Consider the following 24,744-nt stretch of genomic DNA (forward strand, 5'->3'; position numbering starts at 1 on the left):
ATTGTGCGGCATAGACCCGCGCCATGGCCGCCACAACAGTACTATATAGATGCTTGCTCCGCGGCGGAGTCCGCTTGGCTGTGAAAGCCTACATTTGATTACATGGAACTCTGTGGCGCGGACGCGGAGGAGCCGTGCGGACGCTCGCTCCGCGCGCGGACCGTCCGCTGTACTGTGAAAGCTCCCATAACATTGCAGGTAACTTGCTCCGCGCGCGGAGCGCGGACGGTCCGCTCAAGTGTGAAACGGGGCTTAGTTTCTTTCGACTTTCCACGACCCATTCTTAACACTTTAATATGTTCTTTTATTAAATAAGCACAAGGGAAGGTAGTACACACTTTATCAATTACGTTTTGCAATGAATATGTGCTCTTCAGTAACTTCTATACAACTGAGAAACATAAATCTGCTACTTGTGCTATCATTTTGTTCCATTTGCGGACTACAACATTTACGTTTTCAGTACATTGTACATACAGGCACGTCAGACGATGTTGACATATTAAAATATTAATTTTCTTCAGTTTATTCTACCAAATGCGAAAAAAATAGACGATGTGCTATCATTATGTCCTGGAGTGAAAAAAAAATTATCAAAGTTGAGACCGAGAAACCTGTGTTACGAAATATCTAGAAACTTGACAGAGACGATCAATTTTTATACCCAATTTTTCGTTTGTACTTTAAACGTACAAAGTTTCCTTTCATTATTCATTTCATTCTCATTGTCGATGAGCTTGGATTCTCCGAAGTAAAGTTGCAAACTTCTATTCCGTTGTAAACTAGATTCATTTCATTTCTTGTTATTAAATTCGGTGAAATGAATACTACAAATCTCAGATTCTAGGTGAGGGCCTAGCTGATTAAGGTGGTTAAAACTGCTCTTAGAGCTTTTTCAATGGCTATTGAACCATTCCAAAGCTGACCAAGAAAAACCCCTCTGAGTAAAATTTCAGCCCTCTAGCTTCCCCGTGAGAGTAGTTACAGGGTAAAATAGATTTTGCGCTTTCCGGCGCATTTTCCGGTCCACAAATGCGTTCTAAAATTCTGAAAAAATTTGACACATTTCGGATCCCTAAGACGCATTTTTGGGAATTTTTTCAGATTTTTTTGTTGCAAACTGTGGTCGTAAAAAATGAAAATCCTCAAAAAATCGGAAAAATATTTTTTTCTCAAAAATATGGAAACATGCTATTCTATTGTTTGGTTTCCTGATACGTCGACAGTACATGCATTATGCTGGAGTTTTATAATACTTTTTATGATTCAAAACTATTTTTGTATGTATTTTACTTAAAAATGTTACTTAAATATTTTTAGAACATTAAAAAAATATTGTTAAACTCATATGAATAAAGGTCTTTGCAGACTATACCGACACGGCGGCTACCTGCAACGGACCGCTAGGCCGTTTTGGGTCTCTCCTCTGTATTTCAATGGGGATGCGGATACTAGGCCGTACCGACGACCCGCCACATCCCCATTGTAATACACAGCGGCGCGGTGCAGGTAGCCGGCGAGTATTCCGGCGATGTTGTAAGTAAGCGTTGCGAACATTCAGGTATACATACATACAGGGTGTTTACCTACAGGTGGGAGAAAATTTAAGGGGTGGTTCTCGACGATAATATATGACGAAAATGAAGAATAAAAAAATTGCGATTTCGGCTTTGTTATTTAGTTATTAACAATTAAAAATCCGCCTAAAATGCTGCAACACTTCTAACAAAAGTATACGTTCCGTACGTCAGACAGGCGCGCGACAGTCTCGTATCAAGTGATAAACGCATGCATACCTTGGTTCTCATTTGGGGCCCCAGCGAGGTGAAAATGTTTAAAAAATCGGTGGACGACATTGAACCTACCTACTCGTTAAAATCCACAAGGGCATTTCTAATATCCGCCCTATGGAATTATCGAGTAGAAGGGATCAATGCCCTTTCACTTTTAAATTCTTCTCAAACATATCCACAAATCCTTATCCTGCACTATAATTGTTCATAACACCGTACCTAATATACTGGAATAAACGCTCTAGCACTATTTACAATATCATACACACGCACTACGAGTTTACAGAGAGTACAAGTTTACTGAGGGGAATGAGGAGAATGTAAAGAACTGGTAATCCTTTAATGTTGAAACACTGCACTTTATTGAACTTTATTTACGTCGCGAGACTCGCTCACAGACAGGAAGGATATCTTTGAGGTCATGCGATTTCTGCGAACGGAAATCTTCGACGCGTGCGAGAAGAATCGTCCGTTCAAGCTAGCATCCGTATGCACGCTGATTCAAGACTGCAGGACTGTGCAGGATAAGGATTTGTGGATATGTTTGAGAAGAATTTAAAAGTGAAAGGGCATTGATCCCTTCTACTCGATAATTCCATAGGGCGGATATTAGAAATGCCCTTGTGGATTTTAACGAGTAGGTAGGTTCAATGTCGTCCACCGATTTTTTAAACATTTTCACCTCGCTGGGGCCCCAAATGAGAACCAAGGTATGCATGCGTTTATCACTTGATACGAGACTGTCGCGCGCCTGTCTGACGTACGGAACGTATACTTTTGTTAGAAGTGTTGCAGCATTTTAGGCGGATTTTTAATTGTTAATAACTAAATAACAAAGCCGAAATCGCAATTTTTTTATTCTTCATTTTCGTCATATATTATCGTCGAGAACCACCCCTTAAATTTTCTCCCACCTGTAGGTAAACACCCTGTATGTATGTATACCTGAATGTTCGCAACGCTTACTTACAACATCGCCGGAATACTCGCCGGCTACCTGCACCGCGCCGCTGTGTATTACAATGGGGATGTGGCGGGTCGTCGGTACGGCCTAGTATCCGCATCCCCATTGAAATACAGAGGAGAGACCCAAAACGGCCTAGCGGTCCGTTGCAGGTAGCCGCCGTGTCGGTATAGTCTGCAAAGACCTTTATTCATATGAGTTTAACAATATTTTTTTAATGTTCTAAAAATATTTAAGTAACATTTTTAAGTAAAATACATACAAAAATAGTTTTGAATCATAAAAAGTATTATAAAACTCCAGCATAATGCATGTACTGTCGACGTATCAGGAAACCAAACAATAGAATAGCATGTTTCCATATTTTTGAGAAAAAAATATTTTTCCGATTTTTTGAGGATTTTCATTTTTTACGACCACAGTTTGCAACAAAAAAATCTGAAAAAATTCCCAAAAATGCGTCTTAGGGATCCGAAATGTGTCAAATTTTTTCAGAATTTTAGAACGCATTTGTGGACCGGAAAATGCGCCGGAAAGCGCAAAATCTATTTTACCCTGTAACTACTCTCACGGGGAAGCTAGAGGGCTGAAATTTTACTCAGAGGGGTTTTTCTTGGTCAGCTTTGGAATGGTTCAATAGCCATTGAAAAAACTCTAAGAGCAGTTCTGACCATCTTAATCGGCTAGGTTCAAGATTGATCAAGAATTTTTTATTTTTCTCATCAGTGAGTATTGTAAGAATTTGAGGCCGGAAACTTTCATTTCCCTATTTTGTCAGGGAGATTGGTGCTTTATTTTCAAATAATATGTATTTAGATACATTTATAAATTCAATTCTATATTTATTAGGAAAAACAAATTGTGGGAATTCTGTTTTTCTTTCTCTCTGTTGCTGGTTGAAGTATCTTGAAGTTTTATAGTTTAGTAGAAGTTTGGAAGTGTTTATGATGTGTACAATTTAATAAACGTATTGTCATATATGCGTTATTAACTTCCCGATTTTATAGGGAAGTTATTGTAATGACCCCGAAAATCGACAATCGTTTTTTTAGCAGATCTTCACGTTTCAAGGTCTCTCTCTCTCTCTCTCTCTCTCTCTCTCATTGGAGTCATTTTAGACTATTCTCAGTGCCCCGCTGTGCCCTGCTGTAACTTAGAGCTGATTAGATTTTGGTCCAATTTTTTTCTTTTCATTTCAGAGAGGTGAATCCTATTTTCGAAGGGAACCAACAGCAAGATGCTCATGAACTGTTAGTATGCTTACTGGACAACATCAGAGAAACATTTCAATTGTTGGTTCGACACAGAGAGAGCCAGTTCGGTCAGAACAACGGATTGTCAAATTTTTCTGTAGAACATTCATCGGACATACAGTCGGAGTGCACTAACTCCGCTAAAAGAAGTATTTGTAAATCTAGGAAAAAGAAAAAGATAACGACAAGAGGAAGTGCCTCTTGCCTTGTACAGTCGAGCTTGAACGGCGTATCGGTGTCTTCTAGACCGTACGAGAACGGCCACTCTGAGTTTCTGGAAAGTAACGGAGATATAAACAGTCACAGGCCGGAAAGCAAAAAATGTTTTATTTCCGAAGACTTTGAAGGTGTCAGTCTTCTGCGTACTACATGTCTCGAGTGTGAACACGTTACGGAACGAAAGGAAACATTTTGTGATATCTGTGTGCCTATTGACATTGACCGGTCGAATGAAACTGGTATGTGGTATTAATCAGCTTTGGGTCATTCCGTGCCAAATCGATCAGGGATTTTAATCGAGCTTGAACCATTCGATAGCGTACCTAAAAAGACCCCTCTCTTCCAAGTTTCAGCCCTATATCTCATCTGTAACGGTAGTTATTTAGTTATCGAGAAAAATCGAAAAACCAGTTTTGGCCTATTTTTGCTATTTATTGACAATTAAAAATTCTGAAAAAATCTGACACATTTCGGATGCCAAGCTACATATTAGGTATCATTTCCAGATTTTTCCGTTTCAAGCTCTGCTTGTAAAAAATGAAAAAAATCGAAAAAATGCAGGTTTCATATAGAAATCTAAAAGGTGTTACCTCAGATATAATTTAGCAATGAGATATTATCGTAAGTATTATGTTCAATTTTTTTCAAATTTCTGAGAGTGGTGCGTCGTAGTTAAAAAAAAATAAAAACCACTTTTTTTTAACTCTGACGCACCACTCTCAGGAATTTGAAAAAAATTGAGCAGAATACTTACGGTAATATCTCATTGCTAAATTAAATCCAAACCAAAACACTTCGTGTAAAGGTTGACCAAGTTCCCCGGCCCATCCACTTTAGTGATATGAAGGATGGACCAAGTTCCTCTCGCCTATCCAAGTTGTGATATGATGGATGGACCAAGTGCTCAAGCAAAAATCTTATGAATTTGTTAAAATCTGCCGTTGCTTCGTCTTCTGCAGAATCGTCTCCTTCTGCGCCGTATCCGGATATAAACTTTTCTCATGCAAGTCAAAATATTAGTGCCAGTGCAGACGCCAAGTTCCCTAGGTTGTAAAGTTTGAATTAGGTAAGTGCAACAATCATTGGCCTCTGGGAATTGGTCTTTCCCGATATCACAGCCCTTATAGGCAAGAGGAACTTGGCCCATCCATCATATCACAACTTTGATAGGCGAGAGGAACTTGGTCCATGCTTCATATCACTGATTGTGAAGTGGATGGGCCGGGGAACTTGGTCAACCTTTACACGAAGTGTTTTGGTTTGGATATCATGTTATTTTTGTAAGAAATGGCCAGATATTCGGAGGATTCATAGACGGAAGTTAATTTGTAGAAAATAGCATGATGCATCTCACTTAAAACACGCACGTGGCTGTATCTCGGGAACGGTGCGTCCTATCGCAAAAATAACGAAATTTTCGAAAGGCCAAAACATATAGGGTATGCCCAACCACATGGCGTATGTGGTATTTTGATTTAAAGAAAAAAAAATTTTTCGGGTTTTTCGAAAAAAATTTTTTTTTCGGGATTTTCGATTTTTCCTGTTGGTTTGGATATAAAAGACACCTGATTCCAAAATTTCAAGTTTCTAGCTTGTCTGGGAGTGGGTTAGAATTTACATGATTCTCCTATATATATTCGAAGAATTATGCGTTTTTGGGGTATTTTTATCTCAGGTTCCAGGCTAGGTAGAAAGTTGCTTTTTACATGAGAGTTAGTTGATATTATATCTAGTTCAAATAAAAATTTTGGTTGACCTCGGTTACCGGGGAGAGCGGCAGTGGCGGTGGCAATATGGCTAAAAACCGCTAAACTATCGTACGAGAATAACTACTCGGCAGCTTAGGGGTGGCGGGAGAGGAATTGGATCTGGAGTAGCACCTTTTAGATTTCTATATGAAACCTGCAATTTTTCGATTTTTTCGTGTTTTTCATTTTTTACAAGCAGAGCTTGCAACGGAAAAATCTGGAAATGATACCTAATATTTGGCTTGGTATTCGAAATGTGTCAGATTTTTTTCAGAAGTTTTAATTGGCAATAAATAGGGAAAATGGGCCATAAACAGTTTTTTCGATTTTTCTCGATAACTAAAGAACTACCCTTACAGATGAGATATGGGGCAGAAACTTGACAGAGAGGAGTCTTTTTGGGTAGGCTGTCAAATGGTCCAAGCTCGATTAAAATCCCGTCGGGGGGACATTTGACCAGGGGTTGAAACGGTTCTGAAAATAACTGTTTGAAACAGTTATATAACGGTTCTGACCAGGCTCGCCATATTCCGCGCGGTACCAGGCCCCTTACCGCTGCGCCCCTCGCCCATTTGTTGGGCTAAGCCCGCCTGGCTTGCCCCACTCCTCGCCAGTGCCCCAGGCGGGCTTAGCCCGGCAGATGGGCGAGGGGAGTAGATGTTATACACGGGTTCTAATTCACTTTTCACTTCACGGGAGAGCGGTACCGCCACTTCACGGGAGGGCGGTACCGCCGAGCGGTATTGCAAGAGCATATATTACGTCATATTTTTAATGGAATTATTGCATCATGTTTTTGGGGGAGGGGGAGGGGGGGGATACAGCCCATATCTTGAAAGGTGGGGGAGAGGGGGGGCAGTTTCCAGGTATTGCATTCGAGACCAGTTTCCTGGTATTGCCTGGTGAGGGGGAGGGGGAGGGGTGATCCTTGGGAACGTGTCCGAACGTGTTTATGTTTTCACGTCTCTACATGCAAGACTGTTTATGTCTGTCATCGCCATGCAGCTATCGTAAAACATTCATTTGAACGGAGTTCAATGAACGTCTTGTTTAATTTCATAAATATATACAAGGTCCCCTCTGAAAGATTTATGTAAGGGGACCATACAGCCAGTCAATAATTTTTCTCAACATCGATTTGTCGAGGACCAACGGTTTTTCTCACGTGCGGAGATTTCGATGAACGTATAATCTCACGAGTTCGTCTTGTTTAATTTCGTACAACGGTCCCCTCTTATCGATGTAGTGCAAGAGGACCGTGTCACTGTTTCTGTCTGCCATCGCCATACAGCCAGCTATCGTAAACATTCATTAAAAGTAGCATTTCAAATAATTTCATACATCTTTTTATCGTAGTTGGTTGGGGATGATAAGAATGAATGAACAGGACGCGATGGAACGCGAAGTCTTCGCAAACGTTCCATTAATGATTAACTGCTGGAACTTCGAAATGAAATACGGAATAAAGGTGGGGGAGGGGGGGCAGTTTCCAGGTATTGCATTCGAGACCAGTTTCCTGGTATTGCCTGGTGAGGGGGAGGGGTGATCCTTGGGAACGTGTCCGAACGTGTTTATGTTTTCACGTCTCTACATGCAAGACTGTTTATGTCTGTCATCGCCATGCAGCTATCGTAAAACATTCATTTGAACGGAGTTCAATGAACGTCTTGTTTAATTTCATAAATATACAACGGTCCCCTCTGAAAGATCTTCTTATCGATGTAATGCAAGATGTAAGAGGACCGTGTCGCTGTTTCTGTCTGCCATCGCCATACAGTCAGATATCGTAAACGCTCATTAAGAATAGCATTTCAAATCATTTTTTCCAGCTTTTTATTGTAGTTGGTGGGGATGGTAAGAATGAATGAATGGAACGCGAAGTCTTCGTGAACGTTCCATCGTTGCAAGCGTTTGTCGTGTTGAGATTCAAAGATCAACCATTTTTCCATACGTGACGGTTTTCGCGTACTGCCCGTTGGACTTGTTGCGTGTGTGTGGAATATTATATGGAGATATTTTTTACATTAGTGGGTAGGGGTATTCATTATAAATTGCTCGTAACAGTCGTCGTATGAAGTTATACCATAAGAAAAAACGTCGACAATCAGGATCGCTATACGAAGTTACATCGCGTGTGTGTTTTTATCATCCGACCAGTCAACTTCGCGCATCCCCCTTTCTTCAACGGTAAGTACAATAAAAAAAATTAATAAACGATGTAAAATCTAGTGGAAAAAATTGTGGAAAAAAAATTTATATGCAAAGAGTTAGCTATGATCGATGTTTGTCACGACGGCTCGTTCGAACTCTTCGAATTTCGCTTGGGGAAGAACGTTGTTTATCCGACGCTGACAAAAAGTCTGCATGGTATGTCAGCAATTTCATACACGGGATTCCATTTAAAGATTTCGGCTATGAAAAATATCAACAGCACGATATATTCGAAGTAATTCAAAATTTTGTGCGCGATTATGCGAATCCTGTCGTAGCGTACAAAGGTGGATGTTTCGAGAGAGAGACATCCTTCGAAAAATGAAAATAAACTCGATAAATTTGGAAGATTTCAACTGTCCGAAATACGATGTACTAGTTCACGATCCCGTGTATGAAATTGCTGATGACGAACCGTGTCGACTTCACTGTTGGCAACCGACAAAAAACATCACATACCATTGCAGTCTGCGCGAAGTACAAACATTTCGAGCAGGGGTTAACAATTATAAAAACACGTAAAGTATCAGTTATAAAGACGCGACTTTGAATTTTTTCCACGTCAAAACCACAAACATGACACCTCTTTTTACGTTTTTTTTATTTTTTTCACACAGTGTTTCACAATGATTGTGAAATTGGAGATTGATTTTGGGCGAAGCGCGGTATGGACGTCTGAGGATTCGTCAAAGAATCGTCGCTCGAAGGTAAATAAATTTTCAAAGAAAAAATATCCCAAAGTATATAACATGATATACATATAACTGTCTATCTGTCTGTTCGCAGGAAACAAAAATAATGAAGACAAATGACAAGAAATTCGCTGCAATAATTATATTTTAATTATTTTTTAATACTTGTATATTTGTATAATTAAAGAGTAGATAAGAGTAACTTTTCACTAATGTAAAAAATATCTCGCTGTATAGGGAGGGGGCGATATTATTACTGTAATTGTTTTCTTTTTAATAAATACGAGTTAATTGTATGAGTAGGAGGACGAGGCGGAGGAGGAGGATTGGTTTTAAATAAAAAATAAGATCTTTCTTATAATTTTTTTATTTGATAAATTATGAAACAGCTAACGAATGAACAGTGCGAGGCACTTATCAACGCGGCGCATTGCAACATTTGTGAAAAACCATGTGAGGAAAAGGATATACGGGTGCGCGATCATTGTCATCTAACAGGACGATATAGAGGCCCCACGCATCAAGATTGCAATTTAAATTACAAAAATTCGTTTTGCATTCCCATAGTTTTCCACAATTTATCCGGGTACGATTCACATTTCATTATCGAAGAAATAGCTAATGCGTTTGAAGGTAGTGTCAACGTATTACCAATAATTAAAGAAAAGTATATTTCATTTACAAAAATGTTGAAGATCAGCAATCAGATTCGCGTAATTGTATTAAATTACGATTCATCGATTCGTACAAAAATGTTTGAACACAAGTCTCGACAAATTAGCATCTTTCCTCGACACAAACAAATTGACAATTTTACGCGTTCCGAATTTCAAAATCTTTCCATAGAAAATTTCATGTTGTTGACGCGAAAGGGTGTCTCTTTCCATACGAATATCTCGATTGCGTAGATAAATTAGACGATCTTTGTTTGCGAGTCATTTTACAGTTCGTTGACAGGCGAAACCGTATCCGAACGTGATTATTAGACTGCGGATCTTTATGAAAAATAAAAATTGTCTTCATAAATTGCACAACATAGGAGCCAAATAGAAATATAATTTTTTCTCCAATGATATTAAGGGGGCCGTCTCCTAGCAGATGACGGTCGCGCGTGAACACTCACACACCGCTAGAGTACACTCACACACCGCTAGACCACGTATACGTACGCGAGAATTGCTAGGATCAGGGAAATGCGTTCTGATTTCTCGATAATGCAAAGACGGGGGTTTTTATTAGTCAAAATCGCTAGATAAAAGATCAATCTAGTGCGCTGTTTGCTTCAAAAGTCGTTCTTTTACGTTTCCGAGCAATGATTTTGCAATATTCGGCTGCATGTTGCCCGTCGCATGTTGCCCGTTAGATGGCGCTGCAGTCACGCCGGCGTACTAGCCTCTCCGACGGGCAACATGCAGCCGAATATTGCAAAATCATTGCTCGGAAACGTAAAAGAACGACTTTTGAAGCAAACAGCGCACTAGATTGATCTTTTATCTAGCGATTTTGACTAATAAAAACCCCCGTCTTTGCATTATCGAGAAATCAGAACGCATTTCCCTGATCCTAGCAATTCTCGCGTACGTATACGTGGTCTATCGGTGTGTGAGTGTACTCTAGCGGTGTGTGAGTGTTCACGCGCGACCGTCATCTGCTAGGAGACGGCCCCCTTAATTAGCTGAAACGAGTACATTGATATTTTTAAATCCTGTTAACCTGTCCACTGCTTTAAATTGCACATACTCATTTTTGCCATAAATGTATAAAATCCGCAGTCTAGTGATTATGTGCATGCCGAGAATGTGTGGAAGCGTTTCAACACAAAAAGTTTGGGTGAATACAGCGATCTGTATTTGAAAGCTGATGTTTTGTTACTGGCTGATGTTTTTTAAAATTTTCATAAAAACTTGCATTAAGAGCTACAGTTTAGATCCACCATATTATTACACTTTACCAGGTTTCACGTGGGATGCTATGCTAAAACATATAAAATTAGGTTTGAATTATTAACACAGTGGGCCGGATCGAGAAATTTAGTGACATTTCACGAAAGAGTCGACTCTCTCTCTCTCTCTCTCTCTCTCTCTCTCTCTCTCTCTCTCTTTCTCATATCGATTTCTAATAAATTTATATTGCCTCCTAAATGTCCATCAACATCGAAGCTGAAAAAATTAATGTTCGTTCACAAAAACTGTAGTTAATATAAATTCACAAAGATAGACATTTTGGGATGCAGTATTTTTCAGCCAAAAAAATTGCTTCTTTTCATCGAGGTGTCCTGATTACCCTATTTAATATTTATTCTGGGTCTTTTGTGTAAATGAAAAACAGTCCTTTGCGGTAACAATTAACGCCGTTAGTTGAGGATGGTTGCTCGCAATGTATTAAAAATTAATATTTAATGAAATGAATAAAATCTATATACTTTCTTAGAATTTGCAAGGTGTATTTTTTAGAGGACCTAACTGGACCTAATCGTATAAACAGATCATTTTCATTAGACCTTCCTCTACATATCCCCACAAAAAAATCATATCCGAACCGATCCGATCTTGGAAATTATGATTGTTTAAAGTTATCGGGGACGTCTCACCTGACGCATAGCAACTCACATACATTAAATACCATCCAAATATGAATATTTTTGCAATTGCATTAAAAGTTCGTACCTACCTAAAACAAGTATGTAATTTTTAACAATAATATAGTTAATCTATTAATTTTATTGTTAAAAACATAACGAACGGTAATAATATAACTGGACTAAGAGTTTCATAGTTTTCCTTAGTGAGTATCACTGTTTTTGGGTAAGTATATCTGTCAATTTATCTATGCAGATAAAGCAGTATGTTAATTAGATTACATTTTATATCTGACAATATTTGTTGAATATAATAATTTTAATCTCAGTTTTTATGCCTGCAGATATCCAGAAGCTGCAGATTTAATAATTAATTAAACTAAACAAATTGACCAAAAGTTTACCTGTGAACATCAATTTAGAAACGTTTTGCTAAGATTAATTGGCTTATCTTTTATATTTGTTATATTTTTGTTCATATTTTCATCTTTTATAAACACATTACACATACATGAAATAATACGAAATAACAAAGGTTGTAATATATAGAATGAACATGATCTTAAAACAATTAAATTGAAAAAATTATTTATAATTATTATAAAAAATATCTTTTGACACGCTTGTGAGGCGTTTTTACCTCCTCGAATTTATATTTTACGCATTCTATAAAACATTACATGTATGAAATGTAAACATAAAATACATGTTTAGTAAGAGTAAAAAATAGTTTGGGAGATTATACTTAAACAATTTTATTTTAATACAAAAAATCAATGAAAATTAATTAACAATTATTGTTTAACAAAATAAAAAAAATTTTATTTGTTAACAGTTAAGATTGACTATTTTTTAAATGAATTTTAGTGCAAATTTCATCCCGATATCTCTTATGGTTGTAGAGTTATAACAAAATGTCACTAAATTTCTCGATCCAGCCCACTGTGAGTCACCATGACTCCGCGAATACATAGGATTAAATACCCTGTTTAGAACAAATGCCACTAACGTTCTTGAAAAGAAATTTTGTACAAATTGATGAACAACGCGGTATTCGGTAAAACTATGGAAAAATGTTTGGAATCATGTAGACGTAAACCTCGTGACACGTTGGGGATGGGCTACATGGTGCAGAGGCAATGATCGCGAAACCAAATTTTCCATAAACGCTATGCATTTTCCGAAAACTTTTTTTCAAGAAACCAATCTATGTGGGTATGTGCATATTAGATATATCCAAAACCTGCTTGTACGGATTTGATCATGAGTACATGGTTCCTCGATATGGTAAAACCTGTAAGGTAATGTACACAGACACCGACAGCATAATTTATCATATTATGTGTGAGGTCATTTATGAAACCATGAGACGCGATATTAACTGTTTCGACACAAGTGATTATCGATAGAGAATAGGTATAATTTCCTACTTGTAAATAAAAAGGTTCCCGGCTTGATGAAAGACGAGAACAATGGGATGATAATGATGAAATTTGTCGGACTGAGAGCAAAAATGTACACATTGCGTGTAGATGGAAAATCTGATACAAAAAAAAGCAAAAGGTGTAAAGTCTAACGTTGTAAGGACAACAATATCGTTTGATGATTACATGGGATGTTTGCAAGATGAAATTGCTATGAGTCGTACACAGACATCCATACGATCGAAATTGCACAAAGTGTTCGACGATCGGCTGGAGAACTTCGGAATAAGCTTCCAGGACAATATTAAGAAATTACGTGTAAAAGAAACGCGTCGACCAATCTTGAGAGAGAGAGAGAGAGAGATCCATGGATATGATGTTCAACCGTCATATTGCATACTGTACATGCGCTATAGCTGTACCTGTACATGCACTATACCTGTACATGCGCTATACCTGTACCTGTACCTGTCTGTAGCTGTTCCCGTACCTGTCTGTAGCTGTTCCTGTACCTGTTCATACCTGTCTGTAGCTGTTCCTGTACCTGTCCATACCTGTCTGTAGCTGTTCATGTACCTGTCTATACCTGTCTGTAGCTGTTCCTGTACCTGTCCATACCTGTCTGTAGCTGTTCCTGTACCTGTCCATACCTGTCTGTAGCTGTTCCTGAACCTGTCTGTACCTGTCTGTAGCTGTCTATAGCTGTACCTGTATCTGTTCCTGTACCCGTCTGTACCTATCTGTACCTGTCTGTACCCCTAAATATAAAAAAAGAAACGAAAAGGGGGGGGGGGGTACGAGGAGGTAACTTCCACATCAACTCGCGGGAAGTGACGTCACCACAAGCGGTTGTGGACCACACGTGTTGAGCGAAGTTCGAACGTGTTCCGTTTTATGGTAACTTGATATGACTCGATGGATGCTACTTAATATCGATAATACAGGTACAGGTACAGCTATAGACAGCTATAGACAGGTACAGACAGGTACAGGAACAGGTACGGGTACAGCTACAGACAAGTACAGACAGGTACAGACGGGTACTGGAACAGATACAGGTACAGCTATAGACAGCTACAGACAGGTACAGACAGGTTCAGGAACAGCTACAGACAGGTATGGACAGGTACAGGAACAGCTACAGACAGGTATGGACAGGTACAGGAACAGCTACAGACAGGTATAGACAGGTACATGAACAGCTACAGACAGGTATGGACAGGTACAGGAACAGCTACAGACAGGTATGAACAGGTACAGGAACAGCTACAGACAGGTACGGGAACAGCTACAGACAGGTACAGGTACAGGTATAGCGCATGTACAGGTATAGTGCATGTACAGGTACAGCTATAGCGCATGTACAGTATGCAATATGACGGTTGAACATCATATCCATGGATCTCTCTCTCTCTCTCTCTCAAGATTGGTCGACGCGTTTCTTTTACACGTAATTTCTTAATATTGTCCTGGAAGCTTATTCCGAAGTTCTCCAGCCGATCGTCGAACACTTTGTGCAATTTCGATCGTATGGATGTCTGTGTACGACTCATAGCAATTTCATCTTGCAAACATCCCATGTAATCATCAAACGATATTGTTGTCCTTACAACGTTAGACTTTACACCTTTTGCTTTTTTTGTATCAGATTTTCCATCTACACGCAATGTGTACATTTTTGCTCTCAGTCCGACAAATTTCATCATTATCATCCCATTGTTCTCGTCTTTCATCAAGCCGGGAACCTTTTTATTTACAAGTAGGAAATTATACCTATTCTCTATCGATAATCACTTGTGTCGAAACAGTTAATATCGCGTCTCATGGTTTCATAAATGACCTCACACATAATATGATAAATTATGCTGTCGGTGTCTGTGTACATTACCTTACAGGTTTTACCATATCGAGGAACCATGTACTCATGATCAAATCCGTACAAGCAGGTTTTGGATATATCTAATATGCACATACCCACATAGATTGGTTTCTTGAAAAAAAGTTTTCGGAAAATGCATAGCGTTTATGGAAAATTTGGTTTCGCGATCATTGCCTCTGCACCATGTAGCCCATCCCCAACGTGTCACGAGGTTTACGTCTACATGATTCCAAACATTTTTCCATAGTTTTACCGAATACCGCGTTGTTCATCAATTTGTACAAAATTTCTTTTCAAGAACGTTAGTGGCATTTGTTCTAAACAGGGTATTTAATCCTATGTATTCGCGGAGTCATGGTGACTCACAGTGGGCTGGATCGAGAAATTTAGTGACATTTTGTTATAACTCTACAACCATAAGAGATATCGGGATGAAATTTGCACTAAAATTCATTTAAAAAATAGTCAATCTTAACTGTTAACAAATAAAATTTTTTTTATTTTGTTAAACAATAATTGTTAATTAATTTTCATTGATTTTTTGTATTAAAATAAAATTGTTTAAGTATAATCTCCCAAACTATTTTTTACTCTTACTAAACATGTATTTTATGTTTACATTTCATACATGTAATGTTTTATAGAATGCGTAAAATATAAATTCGAGGAGGTAAAAACGCCTCACAAGCGTGTCAAAAGATATTTTTTATAATAATTATAAATAATTTTTTCAATTTAATTGTTTTAAGATCATGTTCATTCTATATATTACAACCTTTGTTATTTCGTATTATTTCATGTATGTGTAATGTGTTTATAAAAGATGAAAATATGAACAAAAATATAACAAATATAAAAGATAAGCCAATTAATCTTAGCAAAACGTTTCTAAATTGATGTTCACAGGTAAACTTTTGGTCAATTTGTTTAGTTTAATTAATTATTAAATCTGCAGCTTCTGGATATCTGCAGGCATAAAAACTGAGATTAAAATTATTATATTCAACAAATATTGTCAGATATAAAATGTAATCTAATTAACATACTGCTTTATCTGCATAGATAAATTGACAGATATACTTACCCAAAAACAGTGATACTCACTAAGGAAAACTATGAAACTCTTAGTCCAGTTATATTATTACCGTTCGTTATGTTTTTAACAATAAAATTAATAGATTAACTATATTATTGTTAAAAATTACATACTTGTTTTAGGTAGGTACGAACTTTTAATGCAATTGCAAAAATATTCATATTTGGATGGTATTTAATGTATGTGAGTTGCTATGCGTCAGGTGAGACGTCCCCGATAACTTTAAACAATCATAATTTCCAAGATCGGATCGGTTCAGATATGATTTTTTTGTGGGGATATGTAGCGGAAGGTCTAATGAAAATGATCTGTTTATACGATTAGGTCCAGTTAGGTCCTCTAAAAAATACACCTTGCAAATTCTAAGAAAGTATATAGATTTTATTCATTTCATTAAATATTAATTTTTAATACATTGCGAGAAACCATCCTCAACTAACGGCGTTAATTGTTACCGCAAAGGACTGTTTTTCATTTACACAAAAGACCCAGAATAAATATTAAATAGGGTAATCAGGACACCTCGATGAAAAGAAGCAATTTTTTTGGCTGAAAAATACTGCATCCCAAAATGTCTATCTTTGTGAATTTATATTAACTACAGTTTTTGTGAACGAACATTAATTTTTTCAGCTTCGATGTTGATGGACATTTAGGAGGCAATATAAATTTATTAGAAATCGATATGAGAAAGAGAGAGAGAGAGAGAGAGAGAGAGAGAGAGAGAGAGAGAGAGAGAGAGTCGACTCTTTCGTGAAATGTCACTAAATTTCTCGATCCGGCCCACTGTGTTAATAATTCAAACCTAATTTTATATGTTTTAGCATAGCATCCCACGTGAAACCTGGTAAAGTGTAATAATATGGTGGATCTACACTGTAGCTCTTAATTCAAGTTTTTATGAAAATTTTAAAAAACATCAGCCAGTAACAAAACATCAGCTTTCAAATACAGATCGCTGTATTCACCCAAACTTTTTGTGTTGAAACGCTTCCACACATTCTCGGCATGCACATAATCACTAGACTGCGGATTTTATACATTTATGGCAAAAATGAGTATGTGCAATTTAAAGCAGTGGACAGGTTAACAGGATTTAAAAATATCAATGTACTCGTTTCAGCTAATTAATATCATTGGAGAAAAAATTATATTTCTATTTGGCTCCTATGTTGTGCAATTTATGAAGACAATTTTTATTTTTCATAAAGATCCGCAGTCTAATAATCACGTTCGGATACGGTTTCGCCTGTCAACGAACTGTAAAATGACTCGCAAACAAAGATCGTCTAATTTATCTACGCAATCGAGATATTCGTATGGAAAGAGACACCCTTTCGCGTCAACAACATGAAATTTTCTATGGAAAGATTTTGAAATTCGGAACGCGTAAAATTGTCAATTTGTTTGTGTCGAGGAAAGATGCTAATTTGTCGAGACTTGTGTTCAAACATTTTTGTACGAATCGATGAATCGTAATTTAATACAATTACGCGAATCTGATTGCTGATCTTCAACATTTTTGTAAATGAAATATACTTTTCTTTAGTTATTGGTAATACGTTGACACTACCTTCAAACGCATTAGCTATTTCTTCGATAATGAAATGTGAATCGTACCCGGATAAATTGTGGAAAACTATGGGAATGCAAAACGAATTTTTGTAATTTAAATTGCAATCTTGATGCGTGGGGCCTCTATATCGTCCTGTTAGATGACAATGATCGCGCACCCGTATATCCTTTTCCTCACATGGTTTTTCACAAATGTTGCAATGCGCCGCGTTGATAAGTGCCTCGCACTGTTCATTCGTTAGCTGTTTCATAATTTATCAAATAAAAAAATTATAAGAAAGATCTTATTTTTTATTTAAAACCAATCCTCCTCCTCCGCCTCGTCCTCCTACTCATACAATTAACTCGTATTTATTAAAAAGAAAACAATTACAGTAATAATATCGCCCCCTCCCTATACAGCGAGATATTTTTTACATTAGTGAAAAGTTACTCTTATCTACTCTTTAATTATACAAATATACAAGTATTAAAAAATAATTAAAATATAATTATTGCAGCGAATTTCTTGTCATTTGTCTTCATTATTTTTGTTTCCTGCGAACAGACAGATAGACAGTTATATGTATATCATGTTATATACTTTGGGATATTTTTTCTTTGAAAATTTATTTACCTTCGAGCGACGATTCTTTGACGAATCCTCAGACGTCCATACCGCGCTTCGCCCAAAATCAATCTCCAATTTCACAATCATTGTGAAACACTGTGTGAAAAAAATAAAAAAAACGTAAAAAGAGGTGTCATGTTTGTGGTTTTGACGTGGAAAAAATTCAAAGTCGCGTCTTTATAACTGATACTTTACGTGTTTTTATAATTGTTAACCCCTGCTCGAAATGTTTGTACTTCGCGCAGACTGCAATGGTATGTGATGTTTTTTGTCGGTTGCCAACAGTGAAGTCGACACGGTTCGTCATCAGCAATTTCATACACGGGATCGTGAACTAGTACATCGTATTTCGGACAGTTGAAATCTTCCAAATTTATCGAGTTTGTTTTCATTTTTCGAAGGATGTCTCTCTCTCGAAACATCCACCTTTGTACGCTACGACAGGATTCGCATAATCGCGCACAAAATTTTGAATTACTTCGAATATATCGTGCTGTTGATATTTTTCATAGCCGAAATCTTTAAATGGAATCCCGTGTATGAAGTTGCTGACATACCATGCAGACTTTTTGTCAGCGTCGGATAAACAACGTTCTTCCCCAAGCGAAATTCGAAGAGTTCGAACGAGCCGTCGTGACAAACATCGATCATAGCTAACTCTTTGCATATAAATTTTTTTTCCACAATTTTTTCCACTAGATTTTACATCGTTTATTAATTTTTTTTATTGTACTTACCGTTGAAGAAAGGGGGATGCGCGAAGTTGGCTGGTCGGATGATAAAAACACACACGCGATGTAACTTCGTATAGCGATCCTGATTGTCGACGTTTTTTCTTATGGTATAACTTCATACGACGACTGTTACGAGCAATTTATAATGAATACACCTACCCACTAATGTAAAAAATATCTCCATATAATATTCCACACACACGCAACAAGTCCAACGGGCAGTACGTGAAAACCGTCACGTATGGAAAAATGGTTGATCTTTGAATCTCAACACGACAAACGCTTGCAACGATGGAACGTTCACGAAGACTTCGCGTTCCATTCATTCATTCTTACCATCCCCACCAACTACAATAAAAAGCTGGAAGAAATGATTTGAAATGCTACTCTTAATGAGCGTTTACGATAGCTGACTGTATGGCGATGGCAGACAGAAACAGCGACACGGTCCTCTTACATCTTGCATTACATCGATAAGAAGATCTTTCAGAGGGGACCGTTGTATATTTATGAAATTAAACAAGACGTTCATCGAACTCGTGAGATTAGACGTTCGTCGAAATCTCCGCTCGATAACAAAATCGTCGATAAACTTTATAATCGTAAAAAATTTACAGCATGATTGATTATGTTCACAAATATTAATAACTATACTAATTTAAATGATAACAAAATGAAATCTGTGCGAAAGTGGTCTGTACACCTAACTGAAAAACTTCTGTAATACAAGAATTTACACAATTTTCCTCAAAACCCTTGAAAATTGCCAATGAACGGATGCTGTTTCATAAAGCGTGGCGTAAAATCTCTTGGCTTTCAATGAAGTATACTACAAGCGACCTTTAGCTACGTTGGATAGAAAAAATTCCATGACAAACGGAAAAATTTAGAAATTGACTTCTTTCTAGATTTTCGGCCAAATACCCCAGAGTTGGGCATTAATCGATTAAAATTTTAGTCAAGATTGATTAATGTGTATGATTAAAAGAAGAAATCATCGAAAAATCGAAGACTGATTCAATCGATTGATGAAGTTAATAATCACCATACGGTCTATCCATAAATTGTAATAACCGGGGAGATAGACACAGAGAGCGGAGATGAAGAATTGACAGAAATATATCTCAAGAGAAACTCAGTTTACATTTTTTTCAGTATTCATACAGTTTTGATTCCGTATTTCATTTCGAAGTTCCATCGATTCAGACTTCGCGTTCCATCGCGTCCTGTTCATTCATTCTTATCATCCCCAACCAACTACGATAAAAAGATGTATGAAATTATTTGAAATGCTACTTTTAATGAATGTTTACGATAGCTGGCTGTATGGCGATGGCAGACAGAAACAGTGACACGGTCCTCTTGCACTACATCGATAAGAGGGGACCGTTGTACGAAATTAAACAAGACGAACTCGTGAGATTATACGTTCATCGAAATCTCCGCACGTGAGAAAAACCGTTGGTCCTCGACAAATCGATGTTGAGAAAAATTATTGACTGGCTGTATGGTCCCCTTACATAAATCTTTCAGAGGGGACCTTGTATATATTTATGAAATTAAACAAGACGTTCATTGAACTCCGTTCAAATGAATGTTTTACGATAGCTGCATGGCGATGACAGACATAAACAGTCTTGCATGTAGAGACGTGAAAACATAAACACGTTCGGACACGTTCCCAAGGATCACCCCTCCCCCTCCCCCTCACCAGGCAATACCAGGAAACTGGTCTCGAATGCAATACCTGGAAACTGCCCCCCCTCTCCCCCACCTTTCAAGATATGGGCTGTATCCCCCCCCTCCCCCTCCCCCAAAAACATGATGCAATAATTCCATTAAAAATATGACGTAATATATGCTCGTGCAATACCGCTCGGCGGTACCGCTCTCCCGTGAAGTGAAAAGTGAATTAGAACCCGTTTATAACAGAGTTGGGCAAAATGTAATTTCAATTACAGTTACAATTACTTGCCAATTACTGTAATTTGGAATTGCAGAAATACAATTACAATTACATGTAATTGTAATTGGAATTGCAATTACATGTAATTGTAACTGTAATTGTTAGTAGCAGTTACAAGTAATTGTAGCTGGTAGCTACAGTTCCTTTCCAAACAGACGACGCTCGCGCGTCGCGCGTGAACATTCACACACCGCTAGGGTACTCTCACACACCGCTAGACCATGTATACGTACGCGAGGATTGCAAGGGTCCGGGATTCAACTTCTGATTTCTCGATAATGCAAGGACGGGGTTTTTTAGTAGTCAAAATCGCTAGATGAAAGATCAATCTATGCCATTGTTTGCCTCAAAAGTCCTTCTTTTACGTTTCCGAGCAATGGTTTTGCAATATTCGGCTGCATGTTGCCCGTCGGAGAGGCTACTACGTCGGCGTGACTGCAGCGTCATCTAACGGGCAACATGCGACGGGCAACATGCAGCCAAATATTGAAAAACTATTTCTCAGAAATACCCAGAGTACCCTAGCGGTGTGTGAATGTTCACGCGCGACGCGCGAGCGTCGTCTGTTTGGAAAGGAACTGTAGCTACCAGCTACAATTACTTGTAACTGCTATTAACAATTACAGTTACAATTACATGTAATTGGAATTGGAATTGCAGAAATACAATTACAATTACATGTAATTGTAATTGAAGATGTAATTAATTACTCATGTAATTAATTCCTGCCCAACTCTGGTGTATAACATCTACTGAGGGGCGCAGCGGTAAGGGGCCTGGTACCGCGCGGAATATGGCAAGCCTGGTTCTGACTGAAACAGTTATGAGAACCGAAAAAATTTTATAACAGTTATGAGAATATCGGTTCTGGCTTATATCGGTTACGGTTACGGTTCCTGAGAACCGATATTATAACGGTTCTTTAACTGTTATTTTTCGGTTCTGGATTTCGGTTTCGGTTCCGGTTCTTCACACTTCCGAACCGTCCGAACCTATAATATGTCCCGTATCGGTCTCATATCGGTTTTGCAGTTCTGGAACTGATATTTTCTGGTGCTGTATCGGCCGCGTTTTCGACCGCGCGATTTTGGTTTTTTAGTCCTAGTTCAGACACGGCGGAAATCGTTCGATTTTTGTTTTTGATTGATCGACCGCGCTAATGCGTGTGAACGAATACATAGACGCTAATGTAAATAAGGTCGGCGCGGTTCAAATCGCGCGGTCGAAAACGCGCGGATTCCGTCGTGTCTGAACGAGCCCTTAGTGCTCCCGAAAAAGATGCACTACTAAACTAAACTAATAGATTCGGGGACATATAATCTATAAAAAAATATTGGTTTATATACATTTGTAACGTAGATATGTCTGTGATATCTATATACAGCACAAAAAACAGTCAAGCATTATTTATTGTATACAAAAATTCGTCATACCATATTTATGTATTAGTATGACATCGATACATTACTATGTTTGATTCGGATTCTGGTTGATTACACGGTTCAACAAATTTCCACTTTTTTTTGTATTTCGATTCCCACTATGCGATTCTTATAGAGTTTTTCGCGTGGATTCTGAATCTGGCCTTAATTTTTCTCCTAGACGTACAGTTTTTGAGAAAATTGAGTTTTTAAAAAAGACATATTTTTCAACTTTGAACAAATATTGTGATGTTATTATAAAAGATATTGAATTGTTCTTTACAGCAACAGATTCTGTAGACTTTCCCGAATACAGTCATATCCAATATTAATACATTATGATTGTTTAAACACGTTTAAACAATCATTAAAGACGGAGAGACACCACTTTTGCACCAATTTTTGCGGATATTTTTAAATATATCTAAAAAAATAAGGCTTGAGCGGAAAATCGAACTATACCACGCGATGGAGCTGCCTTTCATCTTGAGGAACCACCCTTTCAAGTTTGCGTAGTCGACGTTTTTTTCGAACCAGAAAGCAAAATACATATCTTCACTCGGGAAGAGTTGCCGCCAGTGGTGCTCACCACTAGAACGGGCGTTCGCCGCGCCGCGCCGCGTCGTATCCCGTGGAACACCTGTTCTAGTGGTAAGCGCCACTGGCGGTTACTCTTGTCGAGCGAAGATATTTTGCTTTCTGGTTCGAAAAAACGTCGACCACGTAAACTTGAAAGGGTGGTCCCTCAAGATAAAAGTCTGCTCTACCGCGTGGTATAGTTCAATTTACCGCTCGACCCTTATTTTTTGAGATAAATTGAAAAATATCCTCAAAAATTGGTGCAAAAGTGGCGTCTCTCCGTCTTTAATCATTGTTTAAACATGTTTAAACAATCATAATGTATTAATATTGGATATGACTGTATTCGGGAAAGTCTACAGAATCTTTTGCTGTAAAGAACAATTCAATATCTTTTATAATAACATCACAATATTTGTTCAAAGTTGAAAAGTATGTCTTTTTTTAAAACTCCATTTTCTCAAAAACTGGACGTATAGGAAAAAAATTAAAACCAGATTCGGAATCAGCGCAAAAAACTCTATAAGAAGGACCCAACAGTATATTGAAATCAAATTTGGTGTTGGACAGTGTAATCAATCAAAGCCCAAATCAAACATAGTAATGGTACGTACAACATTTATGCGGTAAGCCACCAATACGTATTACTTATTATACATATACCATACATAGAACCGAACTATAGCCGATACAGAATACAGAACCAAAAAATATCAGTTGCAGAACTGCAAAACCGATATGAGACCGATACGGGACATATTATAGGTTCGGACGGTTCAGAAGTCTGAAGAACCGGAACCGAAACCGAAATCCAGAACCGAAAACTAACAGTTAAAGAACCGTTATAATATCGGTTCTCAGGAACCGTAACCGTAACCGATATTCTCATAACTGTTATAAAATTTTTTCGGTTCTCATAACTGTTTCAAGAACCGGAATCGATATCATAACTGTTTTCAACCCCTGCATTTGACCACCAAATCCGGGTATAGATTTTTCCAAAGTGATTCACTATTTTCAAATCGCCACCCTCTTCAAGGGAGGAAAATTTTATGTTTTAATTTAGGGAAATTTCAAGTTTAAATCGAAGTAAACGTAAAAAAAGAATTTGTTTACATTTTTTCAGGCAAATTATTTTATAATAGCCCAATCCTTTACGAATAAAACAAAAAACGATGTAGCTCAGTCGGACAAACAGTTCCCGAGATAAAAATTCGTTAGTGATGCCCGTTCTCGCCAAAATGGGCAAAAATTGCAAATTTCGAAGGCCTGTCATTGCTAAAAAAATTCGTAACGGACAAAAGGATGACTTAACCCCCCCCCCCCTAATTTCGAACGAAAATCGACGAGGGTGACGTCAAAAAGTGATTGATTTCGCATGGAATGACTATCTCTCTATTAGATTAATACTGTATAAGCATAAGAGTACATATTTCTAGATGAAGACGCTGAGTCAATGGATAGCAGCGAAGTGTACAAACGTGCAGTAGTTACCAGCGAACTTCTCTGGGGTAGAGATAAGTATTGGTGTGCTCGATGTCTTCGATACAATGAAGCTAGACGAGCAGTTTGCTTTCCGTCGTTACCAAGGCTACTCATATTGCAGTTGAAACGATTTTCTACTGCGGCAGGGTGAGATAACATTTCTTGTTCTGTACAAGGTGTTCTGCTGAGAACAAAGGGTCCAGCAAGATAAGCATTATCAGTGGCCCCACTACATTTTTTATCGAAATCGTGTGCAGAACAATGCTTTAAGATTGAAAGATAATCCCCCAAAATTTGAAGTCGCTAACCCGTAAAATTAAATTGGATTGCTGAGAATTGAATTTGAATGTAGATTTAAATATAATGAGATTGAAAGTTGAATTTCGATTTAAATTGGGTTGCTGACAGTTGAATTTGAATCTACATATATGATGGAAATTTTTTGATAATACTCAAAATTGACAATTGAAAAATTGACTAAAAGACAAAGTCCCAAAGTCAAAAATTGTGTTCCTTC

At 37.7% G+C, this 24,744-nt stretch overlaps 1 protein-coding gene and 2 long non-coding RNA genes across 8 annotated transcripts in view; 2 read left to right on the forward strand and 1 right to left on the reverse strand.

Moving 5' to 3' along the window:
- Positions 1-24,744, forward strand: part of Usp1 (ubiquitin specific protease 1) — a 72,697-nt gene that overhangs the window by 45,558 nt on the left and 2,395 nt on the right. For all 6 annotated transcript variants that reach the window (XM_076445611.1, XM_076445612.1, XM_076445609.1 and 3 more), the window contains 2 exons: positions 3,957-4,468; positions 24,182-24,374. In XM_076445611.1, the coding sequence (XP_076301726.1) occupies positions 3,957-4,468; positions 24,182-24,374 (705 nt within the window). The remainder of the gene's footprint in view (positions 1-3,956; positions 4,469-24,181; positions 24,375-24,744) is intronic.
- On the forward strand, positions 7,492-9,944 carry LOC143219734 (uncharacterized). The gene is made up of 3 exons (XR_013011442.1): positions 7,492-8,164; positions 8,806-8,895; positions 8,975-9,944. It is a non-coding gene; the product is annotated as an uncharacterized LOC143219734 (long non-coding RNA).
- On the reverse strand, positions 16,323-19,475 carry LOC143219735 (uncharacterized). The gene is made up of 3 exons (XR_013011443.1): positions 18,780-19,475; positions 18,049-18,138; positions 16,323-17,969 (listed from the first exon to the last, which is right to left on the reverse strand). It is a non-coding gene; the product is annotated as an uncharacterized LOC143219735 (long non-coding RNA).

Source organism: Lasioglossum baleicum, unplaced genomic scaffold (genome assembly GCF_051020765.1).
Source record: "Lasioglossum baleicum unplaced genomic scaffold, iyLasBale1 scaffold0065, whole genome shotgun sequence".
Classification (NCBI taxonomy): domain Eukaryota; kingdom Metazoa; phylum Arthropoda; class Insecta; order Hymenoptera; family Halictidae; genus Lasioglossum; species Lasioglossum baleicum.